Here is a 23,830-nt window from a genome sequence, read left to right on the forward strand (position 1 = left end):
TAAAAATAAAACTTGATCATTATATATCATCATTAACCCTTCGTCACTCGCGTCTTTTTTAGTTTCTCGCTCTTACTATAGTGAGTCTCAATATTTTGAGTAGTTTTTAGGCGGCGATCTGCTCATGACGCGAGTGACGAAGGGTTAAATAAAAAAGTATAATTAACTGATATTTAAATGAATGAGTTGATCATCTTCGTATTTACACTTATGTAATATATGAGAAGTAATATTTTTGTAAAATTTAATTGTACTCAGTAAATTTTAATACAAATTATCATAATGACACTTTAGATAGTTTACATAAATCTATATATATTTTCAAAACTTACTGAAATAATTAAAATAATCATTTTTGGAATTTACGCAATAAATATAATAGAAAAATACTGTAGAAAATGTATTTTTTACTTATTACTTTATAATCTTCACAGTAGGTGGATTCTTATTAAAGCTCGTGAGTGATAATGTCGAGTATGATAATAGTTAGATTACTGTTTCTAGCTTATAACTTTTATTGGGTTTAAAGTCTAAAATGAAAAAATACTTATTCATTTAATTCCGCTCTATTTAATAAGCTAGCAAATTTTTTTTTCATTTTAGACCTATCGAATAAAGCTTCTTTTTGAAGTTGATATAGTTTTATAATGAAGAAAAAGACAACATTTTTATTTTAAATATTAAAAACAAAAATTATAGACGGACAAATCTATTTCTACTTGCTATTTATAATAAATGCTTATTATTATTATTGAATAAATTATAATTGAGTATCTCTACAATGTGTTTTAAATGTGTATCACCTGCTTATTAAAATGTAATTTTATTATTTCAGTAATTTAATTACTTTTATGTAAATGGAGTGAACATTTCCGTTCAATTAGGAAGAAAGGAAACGAATTAAAAAGCAAACGTGATTTAATAATTTATTTATTAAGACTTTGACAAAGCATTGGCTAAATATTAATAGCTTATAATGATAGTCATTAACTTAATATAAATTATAAGTGCATCTATCATAAAAAGTAAGATAAATTTTATGGAAAGTTATCAAAAATAGTATATAAAAAAAGATGACGGAAAATGAATGGTAAGTTTGATATAATATCAATTGAATAAATTTGTGAGATTTAACTTAAATAGTTAATACGATTAGATATTACAAATTGGTTATAATGTTGACAGTATAATCAATCTTAATAATTAAATACTTAAATAATAATAATAATTTCTGTACATTGACACCCTGAATAAAAAAAAGTATTGAGACAAAGAAAAAAGTATTGAAAAGTATTGGATTGACTAGAAAACCAATACTTTTCAATACTTTTTTCTTTGTCTCAATACTTTTTTTTTATCAGGGCAATAAAAAGAAACTATGAATTATTAAAAGTAAAGTGTAAAGAATAATCTAAAATTTTATTTTTGAAGAATGATATGAAGTAGAACAGCTTTGAGTTCTTATATCTTTAGCTAGTCATAATCTGGTAATTGAAAAATTATAAATTTCAAAAATTTCTACAAGCCAACGAAATTTCAAAATAACTTAAGCAGAATAAAAAAGGAAAAACAATATTGAAAAAAATTATTAGAATGTTGAAAAATTCTCACTGCATTAAAATTTAGTTGTGGAAGAAAGATAAATTTTCTGAGGACTAACCAGTAATTTTTAATCCTTTTGTTTGGATTAGACTATAATTGTGCTATTTTAATCGATTAAACACATAACATTTCTTAATTCTAAAATTAGAAAAGGGATAAAATGAGTCTGAGACAAAACAGACCTTCAATTTTTTTTCAATGTTGTCTAAACAATTAAAAAAAAAAACAATTAAAATTTAATATACTTACTTTTTTTCCTTAATTTTCTTATGATGCTCATTTAATTTCCTTGTTGAAATTTGTAACACATACAATTTTATTTTTAACTCAAGGATCAAAGTATTTTTATCATTATTTCTTCATTGTCATGGATTGAATTTAATTCTTTATTAGTTTATAACAGGTCAATATACACTCAACTATATGAAAATTTTTTATTCTAAATAATATAAATGAATAAAATAAAGTAAACATTTCAAAAGAAAAAAAATAGTTAAGTAACAAAAAAACTCCCTAATGAAATTATTTTTTAAAAATAATTTATTTTTATAATAAATAAATTTAAACTGGCTATATAATTAAAATATAAATTAGATTGAAAATTAATCCAATATTTGTAACTGGCGCGCTTGTAGGTGTATTCTGGCGGAGATAGTTTTTTTTTTGCTACATGTGCAGCTCTATGAACATGAATGAATAGTTGTCGCATGTACTGTACAGCGTGCCGGTATAACAAGAATAGTCTTTTATAATCAAATTATTTATTTGTAAGTTGAAAAAATTAATTTTAAAAAAATGGTCGAAGCACAACGAAGACGTGTGGAAGAACAAATGACTCTCCTTATCGAGTCAATGGACAAATTTCATTTAAGGAAAATGCAGGTACCAATTTTAAATTGATCTTAATTTAAAGGTTAGATATGCATGTTTCTCATTCTAGTAGAACTTTTTTTAAAAATCTGATATATTAAATTTTTTATGAGAGACATTTAAATTATTGATTTTTTATATTACAATATTTGTCTATATTAAAAATCATTTTCAAAAAGTCTCATATGTTTAGATTTTTTAAATCTATTTTTAAAGTAAAAATCACACATGGGTATACATAGATATCTAAAAAAATAAAATAACGTCAAACTAACAAATACCTATATTCCTGCGTTTTGAGCAGAATTCAAAATTAATAGATAATTTTTATTTATCAATCGTAAGTCGTTTTAGTTATTTGCGTAATTTTATAAGAATCAGTTGAAATGTAAAGCAAATTCGAAATTAACTTTTTTTTTCTTTGATTATATTTTATTATATTGATTTTATTCCAAAATAATAAAGAAGTTAACTATTTCGTATTCACATGGAAACTATTAAATTATATGATTCTAAAATCAGCAGACGGTAATTAGCAAAGATATTTTTGAATTTTTTACGGTCAGAAATAGGTAGTTTAATTTGCGTTCAATGTTCAAAACGTCAGAAATTTGTAAAATATTAAGAAATTTCCTCTCTGAATTTTTTTTTTTCAAATTGTTATCTTTTTTATGATCAGCAAAAAAAAATAGAGCAATGCTGAAAAATTATTACATCACTTTTAAAATATCGATCAAGGTCGACAATAATGAATTGTAATCATCATAAATCCACCGCCAAGTGAAACAAAATAGGGAAAAAAAGTTAATTTTTCGAATTTTTATAGCCAAAAATAAGTGGAGTCTCTCTTCTCTGAAATTATCAGATTTAGAAATTAATAGACATGTAAAAATTTAAAATAACAAAATTTTTCACAAGTTTCGTCATCAGAATAAATACAATAGTTAGATTTCTAGAAATCTATAAGAAATTGAGAAAAAAATTATATATTCAGGAATCAAAACTAAAAATATCTTATGTCTATAGATTTTTGATATGTTAGTTGATTTCTTAAAAAAAATTTTTATAATAATTTATTTTTTAAAAGATTCCGAAAATTATTATATATTTGGTAATTTTGATATCATTAGATTATAGTATATTTTTCTAAAAATTAAGCTTTTATAGAGACTACACTTCAAGGGACTACAGCTTAGATTTCTTCTTGTATTAATTGAATCAAACAAAAGATAATAGAATTATTGCGAATAGAAATTAATTCTCAAAAGAAGTAAACGTTTTAAATCTCCTTTTCTATAACTTAATATTTATTTAAATCAAATAAATTATTGATTTCTCAACATTTGAAACAATGTATACTTTTAAATTTAAACATGTCAAACAACTGATATTCGAAGTCGAGGTACGCTATTTTGGATTCAAAAGAAGTGATAAAAATTTAAAAAAAATTAATAAAGTATCTTAGATTTTTAAATTACGTACTAAAATTATTACGATGTAGAAAATATTTATATAAACTTCATAGTTGTAAAAAAATGCATCTACATTTTCACTTTTTGAGGAGGTAACTGCGAAACGACTCACGTTTTAGAGTAAAAAAAAGGCTAATTTTTCAATGATATCTTTTATCAACTCCAATATTTATTGTTGTCTGAAAAAGAATTAACTCTTTTTATTACTGATACTTATAAGAATCAAATAGGTTGGATAATAATATAATTATTAATAATCACGCGAAGTTAACTAGTTTTTTGTAGGAAGAGTCATAAGTATATTCGACAGTCCCAAATATTTTTTAGTAGATTTCATAAAAATCTAACTATTGTAATTGTCCTCATAACGCAACTTTTGAAAAATTTTGGTGTATTTCGACCTAACTCGATGAGCTGAGTCAGAAAATACATATGGTTCAAAAATTTATATATGTATATATATATATATATCTATATATATATAAGCGAAATACCACTCACTCATCACGAGATCTCCGAAACTATTCGCCCGATTGACTTGAAATTTAGCATAGTTACTCCATTCGTGATGTAGACGCTCACTAAGAACGGATTTTACGCAATTCCTAGCCAAAATGAATTTTTCGTCTACCATCACATATGCCCTCCCCTCCCCTCCCTCTCATTCTTCTCCTCCCCTCCCGTGCCCTATAATCTTTCCCCTTCCGCATATCTCTCCCTTTTTTGGGAGCGAAATATCATTTTGACCCTCTAATCTAAGAAACCATCAGTGGCACCCGTAAATTATCGAACTCAACCCCTACAACCACCCACGCTAATCAACCTTTGCCATGGTTACCATTGTCATGGTTATCGTTGCCATGGTTACCGTTGCTATGGTTACCGTTGCCGTGGTTACCGTTGCCATGGTTACCGTTACCATGGTTGCCGTTACCATGGTTACCGTTATCATGGTTACCGTTGCTATAATAACTGTCAAAATGATTGATTTTAAATTTTATCGATTGACTGTTGGGACAGTAGGAATTCATAATCATACGTTTTTAAGAAAGAATAGCTAAATCATTAATAACTGAAATAACTTATATGTATTGGAATAATCATGAAGGATGAACTCGATTATATCATAACACAGATAAATTAAACATAAATATTATCAAGTTGATATTGTTAAATGATTATACTGATTTTAATGATTAAAATTAAAATGGTAAATTGTGTCTGATGCGTCTTCTCTAAAATTTTACAACGATATCGTTAAATTATTATAAAAACGGTCGATTTAAGATAATTTCTAATAAAATGAGTAATAATAAATATATTTTTAATACCACTTAATTTGTTATGAATTTTTTAATAACTAGCTGATACCCGCCCGCTTCGATAGGAATACAATAAATTTTTATGGTGTAACCTAGATGAAAAATATAAACAAAATGGTTAATTTCAAAAGATAATGAATATAAATTTTGAATTAGAGAAAAGTGATTGTTTGTGATGACCGGTGTTAGCAGTATTAAATATATGAGAAAAGTATTTTATTATTAACATTTTTTAAAATTAAAAAATTATTGACATTTTTAAAATTAAATAATACTATGAAGCGGAAAGAATAGGAGTTACGGATAATTATTACGTGAATCGTTCCAACATTCACGTAACAGAATAATGGAGGAGGAAGAGATTGAGAAAGAAATAGGAAGGACCTTCTTAATAAGAGTTTACAGAATATGCGAGAAAAAATTCAGATAGCTCGGACAGGGATTCGAACCCAGAACCTTCCGGTGACATGTCGGCTACTCTACCATTTGACCTATCCGGTCTAGACTAAATGTTTAGGATAACATTATTATAATGGGAACGCATCTCACTACACAGTACGTCATGGGTGATGCGGAAATCTGTCTAATGACAGATTTACTGACTAACTGACCCATTGATTGATTGATTATTAATAATAAAATACTTTTCTCATATATTTAATACTCGCTAACACCGGTTATCATAAACAATCACTTTTCTCTAATTCAAAATTTATATTAATTATCTTTTTGAAATTAATCATTTTGTTTATATTTTTCATCTAGGTTACAACATAAAATTTTATTGTATGCCCAGCGAAGCGGGTGGGTATCAGCTAGTACGATATAACGCGGCTTGTCAGCACGATAACGTCTACAATTCTCAAGAGATCCTAATGAAACTTAACATACTCGTTTTATGGACGATTACGAAGGTCGAGTTCAAATTTGAGCTGAATCGGTCAATTAGTTTAGAAATTACAGCATTTTAAAATTCTGAAAAATTGAAAATTTTATATTTTTAGTACTTCTCCTATAAATAACTTTTGAACGCGCCGAGATGTTTGATTTCTGTAAAGTGCATCTTAAAGCTGAGAAAATAAGCTTCAATTTATGTTTACATTTATATCTAGACCAAATAACATCTATTCTAGAATTAAATTTCAATGAAATTTTACTCTTGTAGTCGTTTCGTCACGGTTGATAGTTGTTATTCAATATTAGATAGAATTATTATTAGTAATTGTAGTAAGAAGTTGAATCGCTATGGATGTAAATGGTTTATAGTATTTGAACATTAGTTAGAAGTGTCTTAAATTAAATCCACTGTTTGACAACTGTCAAGAATTGAGACAGTATGCTGATAGATTTCAGGTCTTTTGTTGTCAACTCAGTCATTACATAGTTTTTTTATATTTCAATACGAAATCTACTTCCATTTCGGATGCCGAATGGCCTTTTTTTTCTATTGTAACAGGGAAAATCGAACTTCCCGGGGTCATTATCGACCACTTAATTAACGCACGGTAGGTCAGGGCTTTCCCTTACCTTTCGATTTTTGACAAGTAGTTTCGACTTGTCACCGGGCGTGCTAATCGAAAGTCCCCACTACAGTCCCCGGAAAATGAAGCGCGGGAGCGAAGATAGGAAAGTTGGAGAGCACGAGGGGAGGTTATAAAAACGCCGGGTGTTGTGTCAAGACTCTCTTTCTTCCGGTAAAATTTTGCGAGTACGTTGGGTAACTGTGTTCCAGCGTGGGATATTTTTCTGAGACAAGATAAATTGATCGAGGATAAGATTGGGGAGCTGGGTGTAATTTGGAGATACGAGTTTCTGGAGCCTTGGAAGTCAGTAGGCACAGTGGAGCTGATCCCGTCATTTTCTTTCTACTGGGAAAAGATTTCATCGCTGGAGTACCGGTTTCAGTTGTCAGGTATTCTAAGTTATTTTAGGCCAAATTAATTAATAATTTAATTAAGAGGCCAAAATAATTAAATTTAATTTCTTGAGCGGTCATCTTGGTATTAGCAAATTCGTACCTTAGTTTCTATCGTCAAGGTCAAGTAGTTAGTTTTGTCGCTAGACTTTTATATTTAATAGATAAATTGTTAATTTATTGGTGAAGAATTTATTAGTAATTTATTATAGGCCTGTTGGCTATGATAAATTAATTTTAGTTAAGAATTTTCGAGACAGAAATTAATTAAGAAATATCGCCTAGAATTTATTTAAGGAGAATTTAGAATTGAAATTAAGTTAGTGAAGGTCATTCTATAATGCTCCACGGTGGTAATTTTGTTGAGACGTTTTAGAATTTCAGAGTTGAATTTAAGAAATTGTGTTAAATTAGATTTAGGCCGGTGGGCTAAATTTAATTAATTTAGTTAATTTAGCGAAGGTATTTATTGAGAAATTTAGTGAATTTAGAAAATTGATTACCGAACTTGTTAAGAAAATTATGTAGTGAGCTTTGTTAAAGATTATTTAGCGGAGATCAAAAAATGAAATAAATCAGTGGGTTTATTAGAATAAATTGATTGATAACTTTAGTAGAAAATTTAGTGAGTTGGAAATGAATTTAGTTAAGAAGATGTATTAATGAATTTAATGAATTAAAATCGAAGGTCAGAATTTTGTGTTAAGAAATGGTTAGGCGTAATTTTGGAATTTTGGAAAATACGAAGTATTGAGAAGTTTTATTGGGTAAAATATGTTGTTTGTTATTCCGTCAGTTGGACGAGGGTTAAGGAATTAAGAATCTAGATGCGTAATGGTCTATGATTAAATTTAGAAATTAGGAATCTAGATGCGCAATGGTCTATGATTGAATTAGGAAATTAAGGATAGATGCGTAACGGTCTATGATTGAATTAGGAAATTAAGGATAGATGCGTAATGGTCTATGTGAAGTTAAGAAATTAAGAAGATAGATGCGTAATGATCTATAGTTAAAAGAATTTAATGATATTTAGTTGTAAGTTTTGGCAAGTGCCTGCGTAGGTGAGAGGTCCTCACAATTAAGTAATTGATAGGTTAATTTTAAGGGTAATATTATTAAGGAATTTTGTTAAAATTAAATTGTTTACATTGAATAAATAATTAAATTGTTAATAATTGTTTCTCAGTATTAATTTTTCAGCCTTTCTCAACTTCTCACGACCCGATCTTTCCTTCTCATGCTCCCCGGTTTTTGGGACACCGAGTATAAAATCCCAGTGGCGCCCTTTTCAAAGAGGAAAGGGGTGACCAATTGGACAGGGCTAACCACCCCGTTACACTATAAGACAATAAATTTTATACCATGTTAATCTCTTCTGGATTAATACTTGTCAAATTTAATGTAAATATATTTAAAAAAAAAAAAAAAAAAAAAAAAAAAACAGTAGCGGAAAAGAGGCAAACAGAATTTTTCGACCGTAAATCACACTCTGATGTGTGCAGTTAATATTTGTTGAATACTTACTTGTGAATTTAAAACAAAAAAATAATGTAACAAAATACTTCAATGAGAACTTTTATACCTTTCAGGGTGACATGCATCGCTGTGCAGCTAAATGTTGTGATAATGATATGTATACTGTCCAAAAAGTTCAAAATTGTGTCCAAAGCTGTAGCGAACCTCTCAATAAAGCTCAACAATATGTTCAATCTGAATTTGAACGATCACAGGTAAGAAAAATTGAAAAAAATTTCTTTATTCATTTATAATAATAATAATAATTATTGATATTTTTAATATTCTCAATAATGAAGGTTGTTTGATGTTTTAGAATCGACTACAAAGATGTATAATGGACTGTAACGATAGAATTATGGATAAAGTTGGACCTAATCCAAGTCAAGATAAGGTTAATCAATTAAATGATGACTTTGAGAAATGTGCTACAAAATGTGTTGACGACTATTGCAAATTTCTTCCTACTTTAGAAAAAACCATGAAAGAATTTCTTACGAGCGGAAAATTCAATCAATAGATTATAATATATTACAATATTTCATTGTTAAATTCGATTAATAAAAGAATTTTATTCTTAGTACAATATAATTTTATTTCATCTTTGTAGTTATATTATGAAGAGATAAAATTTATTTGTTGATTTATGTTCTCTAGTGTTCGGAAAATTTGAATAAAAATTTTATTTGATAAATATTTCTTCGATATCATTTGAATTAAAATACGGATCTATTTTAAAACAAAAATATTGTCAGCAATATTTGGACGTAAATAGTTCTCAATTAAATTAATTGATTCTGACATCAGCTAGAAATATATTAACTGCTCTAGTGTATTTTATGCATTGTATTTTTTCTATGAAATGAAAATAATTAAATTAAAAAATTTTACAGCCAAGATACTTGAAAAGCTCTTCCAAAATAACATTTTCTTGAAAATTTTATTCCAATTCTTTAAAATCTACTCAATTGATTTGAAACTAAGTGATTCATTCGAAAGCCGTAAATATGACTTAATTCGACTAAAATCGTTGGGTTTTTCAAATATGTATGCTTAATATTTAAGTGCTATAACTTAAATTGAACTTTAAATTTCGCGGCTACTTACTATCATATAATATCAAAATTTAAAAGAAAATTGTTCAGTAAAAAAATCAATCCATATAGGTACTTCACAAAACCCTATATTCTTTTTAAAACTATTCGACTCAAACAATATTTACATACCCTTAATCTTACTACTACATTATAACACATTCAATAACCATTCGTGATATTGGTAATAATATATATAGATATTTATATACAAATTAATTAATCGTAGAGCAAGAAATTTTTTCAGTATAAAAATCAAATATCTTATAATTTATTTCAATAGAGTGTAAGTTTTAGACAAAAAAAATATGTAATGGATAACTAAGAAAAAAAATTTCCTTTATTTTTCATAGTCACTGTTTTTTAATCATTCATTTCAATGAATAATTATAAAAGCTTACCAATGGAAGTATGATCGATTGTAGAATGCTTCAAGACAATCCACGGTCTTGGGATTTACCACTAGAAGTATCCACTGTAATAAAATAAAATTAAAATTAATTATGTTAATTTATCGAAACAAGTAGAGCGAATTCTAGTATTTTTTTTTTTCAGATTTTACATTTAAAAACAAAACATGAAATTTAAAAGTTTTTAAAAAGTTCGAATTTTCGAACTTTTATGATTCTGATAAAATTTTATTTTAAATAAAAAATATTGATGTTATTCATTTTTTTATTGATTGATTGGTGATCTTCGAGGAAAAAATAAGCGAATGCTTAAAAAAATTAAAACCATCTTGATTCATGGCTAGAAACAGAGTGTACCCGAGACTTCCAAACTTACCTCAAATAATACTTATAAATATTTTAAGAAAAGACTACAAGTCATTGGAGTACTTACGGAAGCTTCATACGCATAAAAATCCAACAAGTGATAAAAGATACAATGATGCAAATAAAACCAACACTCATCAGAAGAATTCTATTCAATTTTGGAGTTGAAGGTGAGTGTGTCTGATCAAGTATTATGAAACCAAGTCCTCCAAGAGTAAACAAAAAACTCGAGGCTAAACCTTCCATAATATATTGACCGTTGACGCGATATGGCATGAATGCTACCTGAAAGTCATTTGATAAAATTAAATTTTTTGAATATTTCTTACTTGTTTTTTTCTCATATTAATTTACTCCATAAATATATGTAATTTATATTAACAATAACAGATGAAACCAAAAATTACTCACAGGCCTTGTATGACCATGTTCATCAGTCGTTGATCCAACACTAGGTGGTTCCACAATTACATCATAAATAATACCTAAAAAATAGTAACGTCAATTAAACTGATTGGATCCTTCATCATTCAAAAGTAAGATTTTATTTTTCATGAAATAAATTGTTATCTAACATATAGCTTAGAGAAATTAAATAAACATTTTTATTCAACTTTTTTTTAGTTTTACAGTTTTTATAATAAAAAAATTGAAAAGTACTATAAAAAAAAAAACCGGTATAATTATGATGGAAATATTTGTATACGTGGATACTGTATGACACTAACCTCCAGTGACCATAAAATAAGATAAAAGAATGATTGAAAAAACAACCATTGCACTAGGTTTAACAAACCATGAGGGTTTTTTTAATTTTAAATTTGGCACTTCAAGAACCAAAAATGGTACTCTGTATACTAAATCCATTGTTAACACCTAGTTTTTTATATTATCCTTTCAGCACACTCAACACTGTCATTTACAATCACTACTACCAGTACTACCTACAGTATGAATTCAAAATCGATTCTTACAAGAATCGATCTTTTCCTGCTGTTTATTCGATTGTTTGGGTCGATTCTTTCTGACAATTCGATTGTTTAGTCGATTGACTAAAAACAAAATGGCGATGTTTACTGAGAATTTTCAAAAAAATTATTTCTATTAAATTTAGAACCTTAAATCCAATTACAAATAAATAATAATAATATATAGTCCAATTACGATTGAAACTTATCATATTTTATTAAAGCTATTGGGTAATGCAAGACACCTCGAACGAATGCTCTAGTATAGTTGAAAATTGGTCGTAAAATTTAAGTAAAAAAATTCGAAAAACGATTGACCCTACAGGCCATCCCGGCAACTTCCCGCTAATTCTCTCCGAGTTCAAAAGTCTGAGAAAGGTTTAATAAAACATGAGTGTGAATCAGCCGACATCCGACAATTGAAAACTTTAACAATCGATATCTTCATGAAAATATCGATTAGCACAATTTTTCAAAGTGATAATGGCGTGTATTTGAATTGTCTGTAAGAGCATTTTTTCGAAAATTTATTAAATTCGTTATTTGAGCTGCAATTTTGAAATTAAATTTTTGTTTGGAAATACATATTAGAAATATATATTTATCAAAATCGATGAAATTCAACTATTTTAAAGTTTTAACTTCCCGCTAAAAATCTCAGATTTTCAAAAATCGGGAAGTTATTGTTTTCACCCCGTTTTGCAAAAATCGAGTTTTCATCAGATCTCGACGTTTGAAGGTCACAGGAAGCTTCCCTGACTATCCCCGCGAGGTTGTCACTATGTCTGTATGTATGTATGTATGTGTGTGTGTGTGTGTGTGTGTGTGTGTGTGTGTGTGTGTGTGTGTGTGTGTGTGTGTGTGTGTGTGTGTGTGTGTGTGTGTGTGTGTGTGTGTGTGTGTGTGTGTGTGTGTGTGTGTGTGTGTGTGTGTGTGTGTGTGTGTGTGTGTGTGTGTGTGTGTGTGTGTGTGTGTAAGTATGTGAATCACTTATAACTTTTGAACAGCTTGACCGATTTCATCGCGGTTGGCGCCATTCGAAAGGGCTTCGCCAAACTTAGATTTCCTGAGAATTTGAACCGATTCGGACCGATAGATTTTGAGAAATTTTTGAAAAATCTAAAAAAATTAGAAAAAATCATTTTTGAAAGTGGTTTTGGAATATCTTTTAAACGGCTCGATCGATCAATTTCAAAAACTAATCAGCTCTTAACGTCAAAAAACCACGCCGATCGGCGCTAATCCGGTCAAAATCGGTTGATTCTTTCGAGAGATAGCGTGAACGAAATAAAACCGAAAAAAACCGAAAAAACTGTTTTTTTCACATAACTTCGTCATTTCTTCTCGGATCGTTTTTGATGATATAGAATAATTTTAGAGGTTAAAAAACCGCGTCGATTGCCGCCGAAAACGTGGAAATCGGTTGATTAGTTCGAGAGATATCCTCGACGAAATATTTGGAAATAAGGATTTTTTCAACATAACTTCGACATTCTTTGGAATAACTTTCAAACAGCTCTACCGATCGATTCCAAAAACTAATCAGCTCTTAACATCATAAAACCACGTCGATTGCCACCAAGCTGGTCAAAATCGGTTGATTCGTTCGAGAGATATCGTGAACGAAAGAAAACCGAAAAAAGTGTTTTTTCAGAGTTACTCCGAAATTTCTAGTTTGACCAATTGAAACTTAGAAATTATTTATAAGGCTTAAAAAACTACGTAGAATGCCGCCAACCGCGTAAAAATCGGTTCATTCATTCAAAAGTTATTGCGGTATGAACATTCAAAAAATAGTGTTCCATGAAACTTCTATCAGACTTTTGAGCTCAAAGAGCTCAAAAGCATAGAAAAGGTATCTTTTTGAGCTCGGAGAGCTTAAAACAACACACAGATTGTACTTTTGAGCTCGAAGAGCTCAAAAAAGCGGCCAGGTATTAACGGAATTAGCGGGAAGTTGCAGGGATGGCCTTTAGGGTCAACCGTTTTCCTAATTTTTTTTTTTTATTTTCAACAGCATTTTTTCATATTACTCCCGAAATGGCTAGAATCGATTTTAAGCTTTCACGACTAAAAAAATGGTTAAAACAAAAAAAAAATAAAAAATGCTCTTGTAGATTTGATCAAAACCTACAACAGCATTTTTTTATTTTTTTATTTTTATAACCTCTCGTGGAAATAATATTTTTCTTATCCGACAAATTTAAATTTTCACATATAAGCGTGCAAACATTCTCTAAAAATATAAAAATATGTAGATTTTGTTTATTTCTTGGAAACTCAAAAGAGCATTTTTAGAAAAAAAAATTTTTTTTTATTTTATCAAAAATATATCAAAAAATGATTTTTTTTCGGTCAAGTACTTGTGTATGGAGACTAGACACAAATTGGAATTTTTTTTTTCTGAATATTTGCACGTTTCAAGCAAAACTATGTCGATTCCCGAAAAAAAGTTTTTTTTTACTCCCTTACGGCTCTCAGTACCCACCATAGCAGCCATAAGAGATATAACAAAGACAAATTTTCCATGGAATTAAAAAAATCGACAAACCCATATTTGTCCGGGAAGTAACCGTTTGGCTACCCCTAAGAATGAAAATTGACCACAATCAGAAAAAAAATCTGAAAGTTTTTAGAGTTAAAACAGGTCGTTAGGAATCTGTTCATTTTTTAAAATGTGTGGAGTAGTTGTTTGCGTAATATAAAAGATGTCTGGTATCAACGAAAAATTTTAAAGATGTTTTTAGGACTTTTATGCCAATTTTCAGTCTCAGGGGTAAGCTGAACGGTTACTTCTGGGGCAATTAGGGGTCTGTTGATTTTTTTCATTGGATAACGTAAATGTTCACGTGTCACAAAAAATTGCAAGCTCCAAACGATGACTTTGTAGAAATTTAGAGATTTTTTTTCTGATTGTGGTCAATTTTCATTTAAGAGGTAACCAAACAGTTACTTCCCGGACAATTATGGGTTTTTCGCTTTTTTTAATTCCATGAAAATTTGTCTTTGTTATATCTCTTATGGCTCCTAAGCTGGGTACTGAGAGCCGTAAGGGAGTAAACAAAAATTTTTTTTCGGAAATCGACATAGTTTTGCTTGAAACGTGCAAATATTCAGAAAAAAAATTTTCAATCTGTGTCTAGTCTTCATACACAAGTATTTGACCGAAAAAAAAATCATTTTTTGATATATTTTTGTTAAAATAAAAAAAAAAATTTTTTTTACAAAAATGCTCTTTTAAGTTTCCAAAAAATAAACAAAATCTACATATTTTTATATTTTTAGAGAGTGTTTGCACGCTTATATGTGAAAATTTAAATTTGTCGGATAAGAGTTATTATTTCCACGAGAGGTTATAAAAATAAAAAAATGCTCTTGTAGGTTTTGATCAAATCTACAAGAGCATTTTTTATTTTTTTTTGTTTTAACCATTTTTTTAGTCGTGAAAGCTTAAAATCGATTCTAGCCATTTTGGGAGTTGTATGAAAAAATGCTCTTGAAAATGAAGGAAAAAAATTTAAAAGAGTTGAATTTCATCGATTTTGATAAATATATATTTCTAATATTTCCAAACAAAAATTTAATTTCAAAATTGCAGCTCAAATAACGAATTTAATAAATTTTCGAAAAAATGCTCTTGCAGACAATTCAAATACACGTCATCACTTTGAAAAATGGTGCTAATCGATATTTTCATGAAAATATCGTTTGTTAAAGTTTTCAATTGTCGGATGTCAGCTGATTTCACACTCATAATAAAACACTATATAACTTTTGAGCGAATCAACCGATTTTCACGTTCTTGGTGGCATTCAACGCAATTTTTAAAGCCTTGTAAGGATCTTTAAGTTTTAATTGATCGAACAAGGAATTCCGAAAAAACACTCTTTTCGGTTTTCTTTTGACCACCCTGGTGGATCCGATTTACCGGAATTTACGGTGATATCACCGTGGTTTACGGTAAAATCACCGCGATTTACGGTAAAATCACGGTGATTTCACCAAAAATTACAGTGATTCCACTGTATTTTATTTAAAGCTCTGGCGTAAGCCGTGATTTTTTTTATCACTAAATTTTTAGCGCTCGCATTCAAAATTTCTTTTTCTGATGCTTTTAAACTTGTTTTCTTAAAATTCAACAAATTTTTTTGTCATTTTTTTTTGTGATACAAAATTATACAATTATTTATAAACAATTTTGTATACTTATAAATAACTTCTTTTCCTCGAGCAGTAACAATGAATTTATCAAATGAAAAATTATTTTCCGAAAGCTATAAAAAGAAAACATTATCACATGCTGCTTGTGTTTTTTTTTTTTTTTGTAAATATGCCACTAATACTTCGATTAGACAGTACAACAGATAATCAATAGGATGCTTAATTTACAACGAATATTTTTTTTGAAATATTTTTGATAATCTGAAGACGAAAGTTTTGTCATTATATATTATTTATATAAAACGCTTGAGAGAAAAAAAAGCAATGGATGCTCGCTTTGCGTATGCGCCGCCAATTGTAGCGAGTTACTTGTCAAATGGACCAACTTTGATTGCTCTGTTTTTGTATTATGAACAAACAACAACCGCATTTTAGATTTCGAATAGCAACTTTCGGTGATCTTCTTTACATTCATACATATTTATTTTAATGTTAAATAATTTTTCCTTTTGTAATTAATCTTTAAAATTGTGAAAAAATATGTATTTCAAATTAAAAAAAATTCAAAACTCAAAAATTCTTAACTATACGCAAATTTTATAAGAGCAACTTTTGCCTTAAAATTGTTCGAAATAAAAAAAACTATTTCTTTAGTAAAAATATGTTTTTTTTTTAACAATTGTTTAAATAAATGGCTATAAACAATTGATGGCCCATGATTTCGCAAGAATAATGACGATGTTCAGTTTCAGCTAAACAAAATTTACGGGATAAGACATTATGTCCACGAAACTCAAAATTACATGAAAAGGTAACGGCACGGTGTTTCAGGGAAATACACTATTTTACCGTAAATTCACCGTAATCGTTTCATTTTACCGTGATTTGAAATTTTGAAGAATTATGGTGATTTTACGGTGTTTCATAAAAATTTCACCGTAAATTTCGGTGAATTCACCGTGAATTACCGTGAAAACACGGTGACTTTACCGTTTTTTTACCGAAAAGTTCGGTAAATAACCGAATTACAGGTTTTCACCGTGAATTCACCGTTAATCACTTTAATTACGGTATTTTACCGTGATTCGGATCCGCCGGGGCACGATAACTCACGAACGAATCAATTGATTTTCACGTTCACGGAGGCTAGGTAATTATTGGTCGTAGAAGGCCTGTTTGGAATAGATTTGGTTAAATATTTTTGTTTTTATATTTTAGTATATTAATAATAATTTAATACATTAAGAAAAAATTTTAGAATTATATTTTAATATTTTTTTATCATTCGACATTTTTGAATAAAATTTAAAAAATAATATTTATTGTAATTTTATGGACTAATTTAAAAAATAAAAATTTTAATAGTAGCTATATTACTTAAAAAAAAAAAAATATGGAAAATTTGGAGTAGCTTTTAACTGATTAATTTTGAGGTAAATTATAATTATTATCAACATTTAGATTTTTTAAAAAACTTATCCCGATCATAATTTTAATTTTATTGATCGTTAATTTTTTTTTTTTTTTTTTTTATTTTACTTAAATTTATAATCTCACCTAATGTTTACAAGCTGTCACTACTAACCATCATAAATATATTTACCTTCACTATAACTAAGTTCACGCTCTACTCTGATCTCAGTTTTACCAATACAAGATATTGCCATAAACTCGATAATTTTATAGAGTGGATGAGAATTAAAAATTTTTAACCCTGCATAATGCTCACGTGACTCACGTCTGTATCATCGGGATTCTATCCGACAAAAATTCAGGGTAATCGGGATCAACAATATCAGGATTCTAGGCAATCGGGATTGGTATTATCGGAATTTGAGGCAATAGGGATTCTAATTAATTGAAATTCAGGGTCATCGGGATTAATAATATCGGGATTCTGGGCAATCGGAATCTGTGTCATCGGAACTTAGGGTAATCGGAATTCTATCCCATCGAAAATTCATGTCATCGATAATATAAGTGATCGGATTCTGGGATATTCAAATCTGGGCAATTGGGATCTACTCCATCGACAGTGTAGCCAATTCATTTGTGGGCGATAGAGGTCTACCCTAATCATATGCATTAAATATTTTTTAAGCATATACTTGAGATGGTGGGGGCAAAAACCAAAAATACCCGAAGCGCAAAGACTCGCTAATCCAACTATAATACTCTTGGGCGAATGGACAATAGTTGAATTTTCGAGCAAAATAAATTAATAAATTAATATCCACTAGATGGAGGCATAACATGTTAAGACTGTCCATAATATGCGCATGCGTTTTCATCAATCAAATAAAAAAAAATCTTCGTTTAGCAGAGATCCGTGATTATAGCCAGCCTGTGATTGAGTTACAGCTACACAACTAAGGACGTCTTCTGTGACGTCATTTTTCTTTCTATTCAGTAATTAATAAAATTAAGTTAAGATGAAGATATCGATAATAATTTAAATAGATTTTTAATTTTGATTGATTTTTAAAATAAAAAATTGAAGAAACGATGTAAATAAATATTGCTCAAAAAACTAACAATGATCAATATTGCGCGGGAAATCTGAACTGAAACTACGTGTGTTAAAACATTTATTTATCCGAAAATGCTTACGAAATTTATTGTATTGTAAGATTATTAACGTAAGTAAAAAAATGAAAATTTAGCTTTAAATGAGTCTAGAAATTACGTAATTGCATTTATTGAAATATCACATATAGTAAGTATAGTGAACACGGATGTTATGACTCTGTACTATACAACATCTTTCCCGCCAATTTAGGAAAGATGGCAGGCTTTTAGCAATTCCCGCCAAGACATCTTGTTAGTATATTGTGGTTTGTGGTATTGCATGGTGCACTTCGCATAAGTGTAATTTTATCGTGTTTATCAGTGTTCACACATTAATTTTATAAGAAAAATGGGTCAATCAGACGATCTTGAAGATTATCCATATAGTAGGCATCAAGAATTATGCCAAAAGCTTAACATGGATGCAACAGCAGCTACTGAAGCATGGAAATCATACTTGACTATTCGTCAAAATTATACTCTTGAGGTACTGTTAACTAATGCTTTATTTTAGCATGTAATTTTCTGGTCATTAATTCTTTTTATTAAAATTATTATATCAATTATTAATCAACATTTAATCAGAATGTTATGATATTTATTTGATGGTGTCGAATGTATACATCTTGTCATACCTTAAAATAATAACCTTTCATTAGCTGATAATATTATAATCTACAGCTAAATATATTTAATATTGAATTCAGCTCATTAATACTCTGTTTATGTTTTTGAGTAGAGTATAAATTACTTAAATATTAATAGTAATTCAAGTTACAAATCATTGATGTTTGTTTTTTTCCAGGGTAATCCGATGCACTGGATTGTATGTGCTGTATACGTGGCGTGTCGTGAATCCTCTACGCCCTCGGCCGGCAGAACTGGATCTAATGTTGAAGGGAATCCTATTTCTCTAACTCGCCTGCTGAAATTATGCAAATTGCCATTAATACAGTTTTTTTCAAATTGTAAATCATGGGCTGACATGGCCCATATGTCTCAAAGTTTTAGATCAAAGATTGATAAAATTGAACGTAATTTTACGGTATCAATGATCATATTCAAAAAATATCAGCCAATTTTCTCATTTATATTTAGAAACCCAGTAGAAGACTCTTCAAGACCCCAAAGAGCAAGAAGACATAAATCAGCGCCTTGTACTCCTTCAAAAGTTTTTGAATTTTGTTGGACACTTTTTATTTGTGTTAAGGGTGCTTTCCCTGAAATATCTGATGATCTTGTTAACTCTTATCATCTTTTGTTAGTATGCTGTGACTTTGTCTATAGTAATGCATTGCTTGCTGGTCGAAAAGATCTGTTGAATCCTAACTTTCCTGGTAATTTTTCATTATTATTTTATGTAATTTAACGTAATGGCTATTTTATTTTAAAAAATGCTAATTAACTATCATTAATTTTCAGGCTTACCCCAAAATTTTAATGACGAGAACTTTGAGCCTCCACAAACTGCCAATTGTATCGTCAATTTATTGTGTGAACAACATGACGCTATCGCTGTGGAAGCTAAAGTTATAAAAGAATATTCTCTGAAAGCTCACCTTAACAAACTCTTCACCGAAAAAATTCTACGAGGTGACCAGTCAAATTTTTCTGGTATTCTTGAGGCTGCCAATTTTGAGAGCAACCATAAATCTCTAAACAGAGTTTATGAACAACATGTCCTGAATATGGGAGATTTCGACGAGAGAATTTTTCTTGGTAAGCATTTTGGTCTATCACATACTCGAATAGTTTATTAGAATTGGATTTAATGTATGAATGGAAATACTTTAAGGTTAACATTTCTTTGATTACTGTTAAAGAAAAAAAACGATTTGCCCGGAGTACTTGATGAGTATAGGAATTAATTCCTGTAAAAAAAAAAAGCTTATTCAATTTTATGATCGTAGCTTGATTTAATCAGCATGTTTTTTTATTCTTCATAGTTTTAAAATCATACGATAAAATAGCCAGTTTATTGGTTTTAAAATTTCTTACATTCATTTGCTGATTGGTTTTTTCTTTTTTACAATTTATTATTTTCAATTTGCTTAATATTTATTAATACTCATTTACCTGCACTGGCTCTGCTTTATTATGTAAATATCTACACTGTCCAGCTGAATGGAGAAGAGTTAAACTGAATGGGATATCAAATTCAATACTTGTTAGCGACTGTGATATTATTTCGAGAACTAAATTTGCCAGGAACAATATACTTGAAGGTAGGTTTTGTCAAACGGTAATTCAATTGAGCATTGGCCAAATCATTTAAACTATCATCGTAATCAACCACATCGTTGTTATGTTTGAGTGAATAGGTGACTCTTAGTGTGGTATTTTATACTCTAAACAGAAATTCTAGAGAAATGAATTTATCATAATCATAATTAATAGCCCACATATATCTAAAAAAGAAAAACACAATGCTTTTCTTAAATCTTAATATTCGGATGGACCATTTTTTACATAATTGTAAAACTAAATTATTTTAGTATATTGCATTTTTTGTTTATGTAAAGAGCTGGAGTTATTTAGTTTTACAATAATTTGATACTTTCAAGTTTTTTAATTTTTTGAAATTTATCACATTCTATTTCGTAACTTGAATGTTAGTGAAAAAGAAAGAAATTGCAGAAATTATATAATAATATTATACTTGAAAATATTCATTATAAAATACGAGTTAAATAAACTGTGATAATGATTTTGAACTATTTTATGAAAATTATTCAAGTTCATCTGTAGATTCTGAAAAATTAATCGTAATCTTTTTATCGATCTTAACCGAGATGAGAATAGTATGATATACAATCAATAAAGATTTCTGCAGGAAAATATTTTTGAAATTAAAATATATATTTTGTTATGGAATTAAACTATATTTTACAAACAAAAAATTATTTGAATGTCGTATCAATAATCTCGATTTATCGTTTTGATATTTTCAAACCGTAATAATCTAAACACTAGGCGACTAACATTGTTTATCTTCAGACCTAGATTTAAAAAAAAAAAAAAATGGGCGTATAAATTTTGAGATTGTTTTAACAAAACAAATAAAAAAAATAAGTGTTTCGTATTTTATTTTCAAGTATAAAAATGATTTGATGCAGTTTCAAAGAAAGTTAATATATTACTAATTATAGGTGCAGACGCAAGTGATAATATTGGATCTCCAACAAAAATGTTGAACATAGATTTGCAAGAACAATTCCAACTAAAAAGAGAGCAAATACGTGATTTGGCACCACCAACTCCTCTTACCGGACGTAAATATCTTAAAAATAAAGATATGCCGCATATTACTCCTATCACAACAGCAACTCAGAGTGTAAGTCGTTTACAAGCACTTCTTGCCGGACGGCAAGCTGCTCCCAATGAAGTGTTACTTGAAATGTACAGAAGCTGTTCAACTGATGTCAAAAGTTTCGTTGAAACTAAAGTTGAAGAATTCAGTGAAAAATTTTATGTTTCTTACACTCAAAATGTAGAAGATGCTGAATCTCTCAGTTTAGATTTTGGTAAAAAGAGACTCATACTTGGTCAAACATTATTTTATAAAATTTTAGAATCTATTCTAAGTTATGAGAAAAAAATAAAGCCTGACTATGATATTACGGTAAGTTTTAATGAAATAACAATATTTAAGTTATACTTCTTAACGACAAATATTATAATAGATTTTTTTTTATTTCAGAATCTTTTACTGAATGAAGTTTTCCTTTTATGTTTGTTCGCATGCTCTATAGAAATAGTAATTTGGTCATACAAAAATACAGATCGTATTTTTCCATGGATTTTAAAAGCTCTCAATCTGGAGCCTTATAATTTTTATAAAGTAATTGAAGTAACTGTTCGTGAAGAACATCTGCCGAGAGAAGTTGTTAAACATCTTAATGATATTGAAGAAAAAATTCTTGAGACACAAGCGTGGAAATCTAGTAGTCCTTTATGGCAAGCAATTGAAAATACTCCCGGTGGGGTACCGAGTTGTGAAGAAGTTATTCTTCCAGGCATGTTAGATTCTTTAGATTCAAACCCATCGAATCAAGCGACATTGAGAAGAGTGGCATTAGATAGAGGAACAAATCATGATACTCAGCAAAGTCCGATCTCATCAGCTTCCGAAAGATTTCAATCTCCGGTAACTTCATCTGGTGTAGCAAAAAAACGGTTATTTAATGACCCATCCAAAAGCAGTGGACAAAGTATTCTCAAAGATAAGTGTTCCCAAAAAATCATAATTGATTCTGAGTCTCGTGTCTATGTTATCCCAGATACTGCACAAATGAGATCATCTAATACTACAGCACTGGTTAACGTTAATCGTGAGTCTAATAAATCACGAAAAACTGGATCTGTTGCATTGTTTTTCAGAAAATTTTATATCCTTGGATCAATTCGAATGCAAAGTCTCTGCAATTCACTTTTAGTAACAGATATTGATATTAAGAAAAAAATTTGGACTATTTTTGAGTACTCAATAAAAGATCGTACAGAATTAATGAAAGATCGACATTTAGATCAAATACTTATGTGCGCAGTCTACATTGTTTGTAAGCTTGTTAAAATTGAACGTAATACATTTACTGAAATAATGCGTTGTTATCGATTGCAACCACAAGCTGAATCGCACATTTATAGATCTGTACTTATATCTAAAAATGCAAACAATGACAAAAATTCAAACAAGAATGACACTAATGTTGATTCTGATTCTATGGAAGTTGATACTCATAATGCAACCCCACCAACACCATCCAACATGGCAGGAACTTCCCAAAGCTTTGGTGATGAATGTCGCGGTGATCTTATCAAATTTTATAACACAATCTACGTTCCTCAAGTTAAAGAGGTTGCTAATTTGTCTCGTGGCAATAACTCTACTCTTCCACTCAGTCCTCTACCGAAAAGCAATTCTGCGATAAATTCACCTATTAGACGTGTAAGTAACAGTGTTTTAACCAGAACACTTGATCCTAAGGCTATTACTGCATCACCTGCTCCACAATTAAGTTACTGTTTTAGTCGCAGCCCTGCCAAAGTAAGTATTTGATTGATCAGTCATGTAAAAGATAAATTGTTAATTTTATGTAATTATATGAATAAAATTTTAATTTATATTTATTTTCATTAGGATCTCGAAGCTATCAACCGAATGATGATATCTGTTGACGCGCGAAAATCTGTAGGGAAACGACTTTTATCCGAAGAAATGGACATTGATACAACTAAAGAAAGTCATTCACCAACAAAGAAGAGTCTCACCACTCCATTTCTTGCTAAAAAAATTGAAAATTTAATTGGGGAACGTCGAACTCAAAACCAGTAAATATTCAATAGATTCACAAAAATCATAAGGACAAATTATTTCTCTTAATCATTAATTTCAATAGATCTATTTTCAACAATTATTTTTTAGTTTTAAAAGATACACTCACGCGATGTATTTAAAGGTACATTATTATATTTCTTTTGGCTCTTATTAGTAAAATCTATGACTCCGTTTAATATTTTCATTTGCAACCATTACCGTTTATTCTTGGTTGATTCTCAACCAA

General features: G+C 29.1%; 3 protein-coding genes across 5 annotated transcripts; 2 read left to right on the plus strand and 1 right to left on the minus strand.

Moving 5' to 3' along the window:
* Positions 1 to 2,278: 2,278 nt before the first annotated feature.
* LOC123268375 (protein FAM136A-like) lies at positions 2,279 to 9,290 on the plus strand. The gene is made up of 3 exons (XM_044733385.1): positions 2,279 to 2,484; positions 8,774 to 8,914; positions 9,016 to 9,290. Exons 1-3 carry the CDS (start codon positions 2,398 to 2,400, stop codon positions 9,217 to 9,219), a joined length of 432 nt encoding a protein of 143 aa, XP_044589320.1. The 5' UTR covers positions 2,279 to 2,397; the 3' UTR covers positions 9,220 to 9,290.
* A 572-nt stretch (positions 9,291 to 9,862) lies between these two features.
* Positions 9,863 to 11,516, minus strand: LOC123268376 (oligosaccharyltransferase complex subunit OSTC). 2 transcript variants are annotated; one of them, XM_044733386.1, is made up of 4 exons: positions 11,298 to 11,515; positions 10,981 to 11,054; positions 10,637 to 10,854; positions 9,863 to 10,268 (listed from the first exon to the last, which is right to left on the minus strand). In XM_044733386.1, exons 1-4 carry the CDS (start codon positions 11,434 to 11,436, stop codon positions 10,256 to 10,258), a joined length of 444 nt encoding a protein of 147 aa, XP_044589321.1. In that variant the 5' UTR covers positions 11,437 to 11,515; the 3' UTR covers positions 9,863 to 10,255. The 2 variants fall into 2 exon arrangements, with proteins under 2 accessions (XP_044589321.1, XP_044589322.1); XM_044733387.1 differs by lacking the exon at positions 9,863 to 10,268 and having other exon boundaries at positions 10,633 to 10,854; positions 11,298 to 11,516.
* Positions 11,517 to 18,367: 6,851 nt separating this feature from the next.
* Positions 18,368 to 23,611, plus strand: LOC123268377 (retinoblastoma-like protein 2). Of its 2 annotated transcripts, XM_044733388.1 has the most exons (7): positions 18,368 to 18,753; positions 19,072 to 19,603; positions 19,689 to 19,985; positions 20,387 to 20,491; positions 21,416 to 21,888; positions 21,967 to 23,313; positions 23,407 to 23,611. In XM_044733388.1, exons 1-7 carry the CDS (start codon positions 18,616 to 18,618, stop codon positions 23,599 to 23,601), a joined length of 3,087 nt encoding a protein of 1,028 aa, XP_044589323.1. In that variant the 5' UTR covers positions 18,368 to 18,615; the 3' UTR covers positions 23,602 to 23,611. The 2 variants fall into 2 exon arrangements, with proteins under 2 accessions (XP_044589323.1, XP_044589324.1); XM_044733389.1 differs by lacking the exon at positions 20,387 to 20,491 and having other exon boundaries at positions 18,371 to 18,753.
* Positions 23,612 to 23,830: the final 219 nt, after the last annotated feature.

Source organism: Cotesia glomerata, linkage group LG7, assembly GCF_020080835.1.
Source record: "Cotesia glomerata isolate CgM1 linkage group LG7, MPM_Cglom_v2.3, whole genome shotgun sequence".
In the NCBI taxonomy this organism is placed as follows: Eukaryota; Metazoa; Arthropoda; class Insecta; order Hymenoptera; family Braconidae; genus Cotesia; species Cotesia glomerata.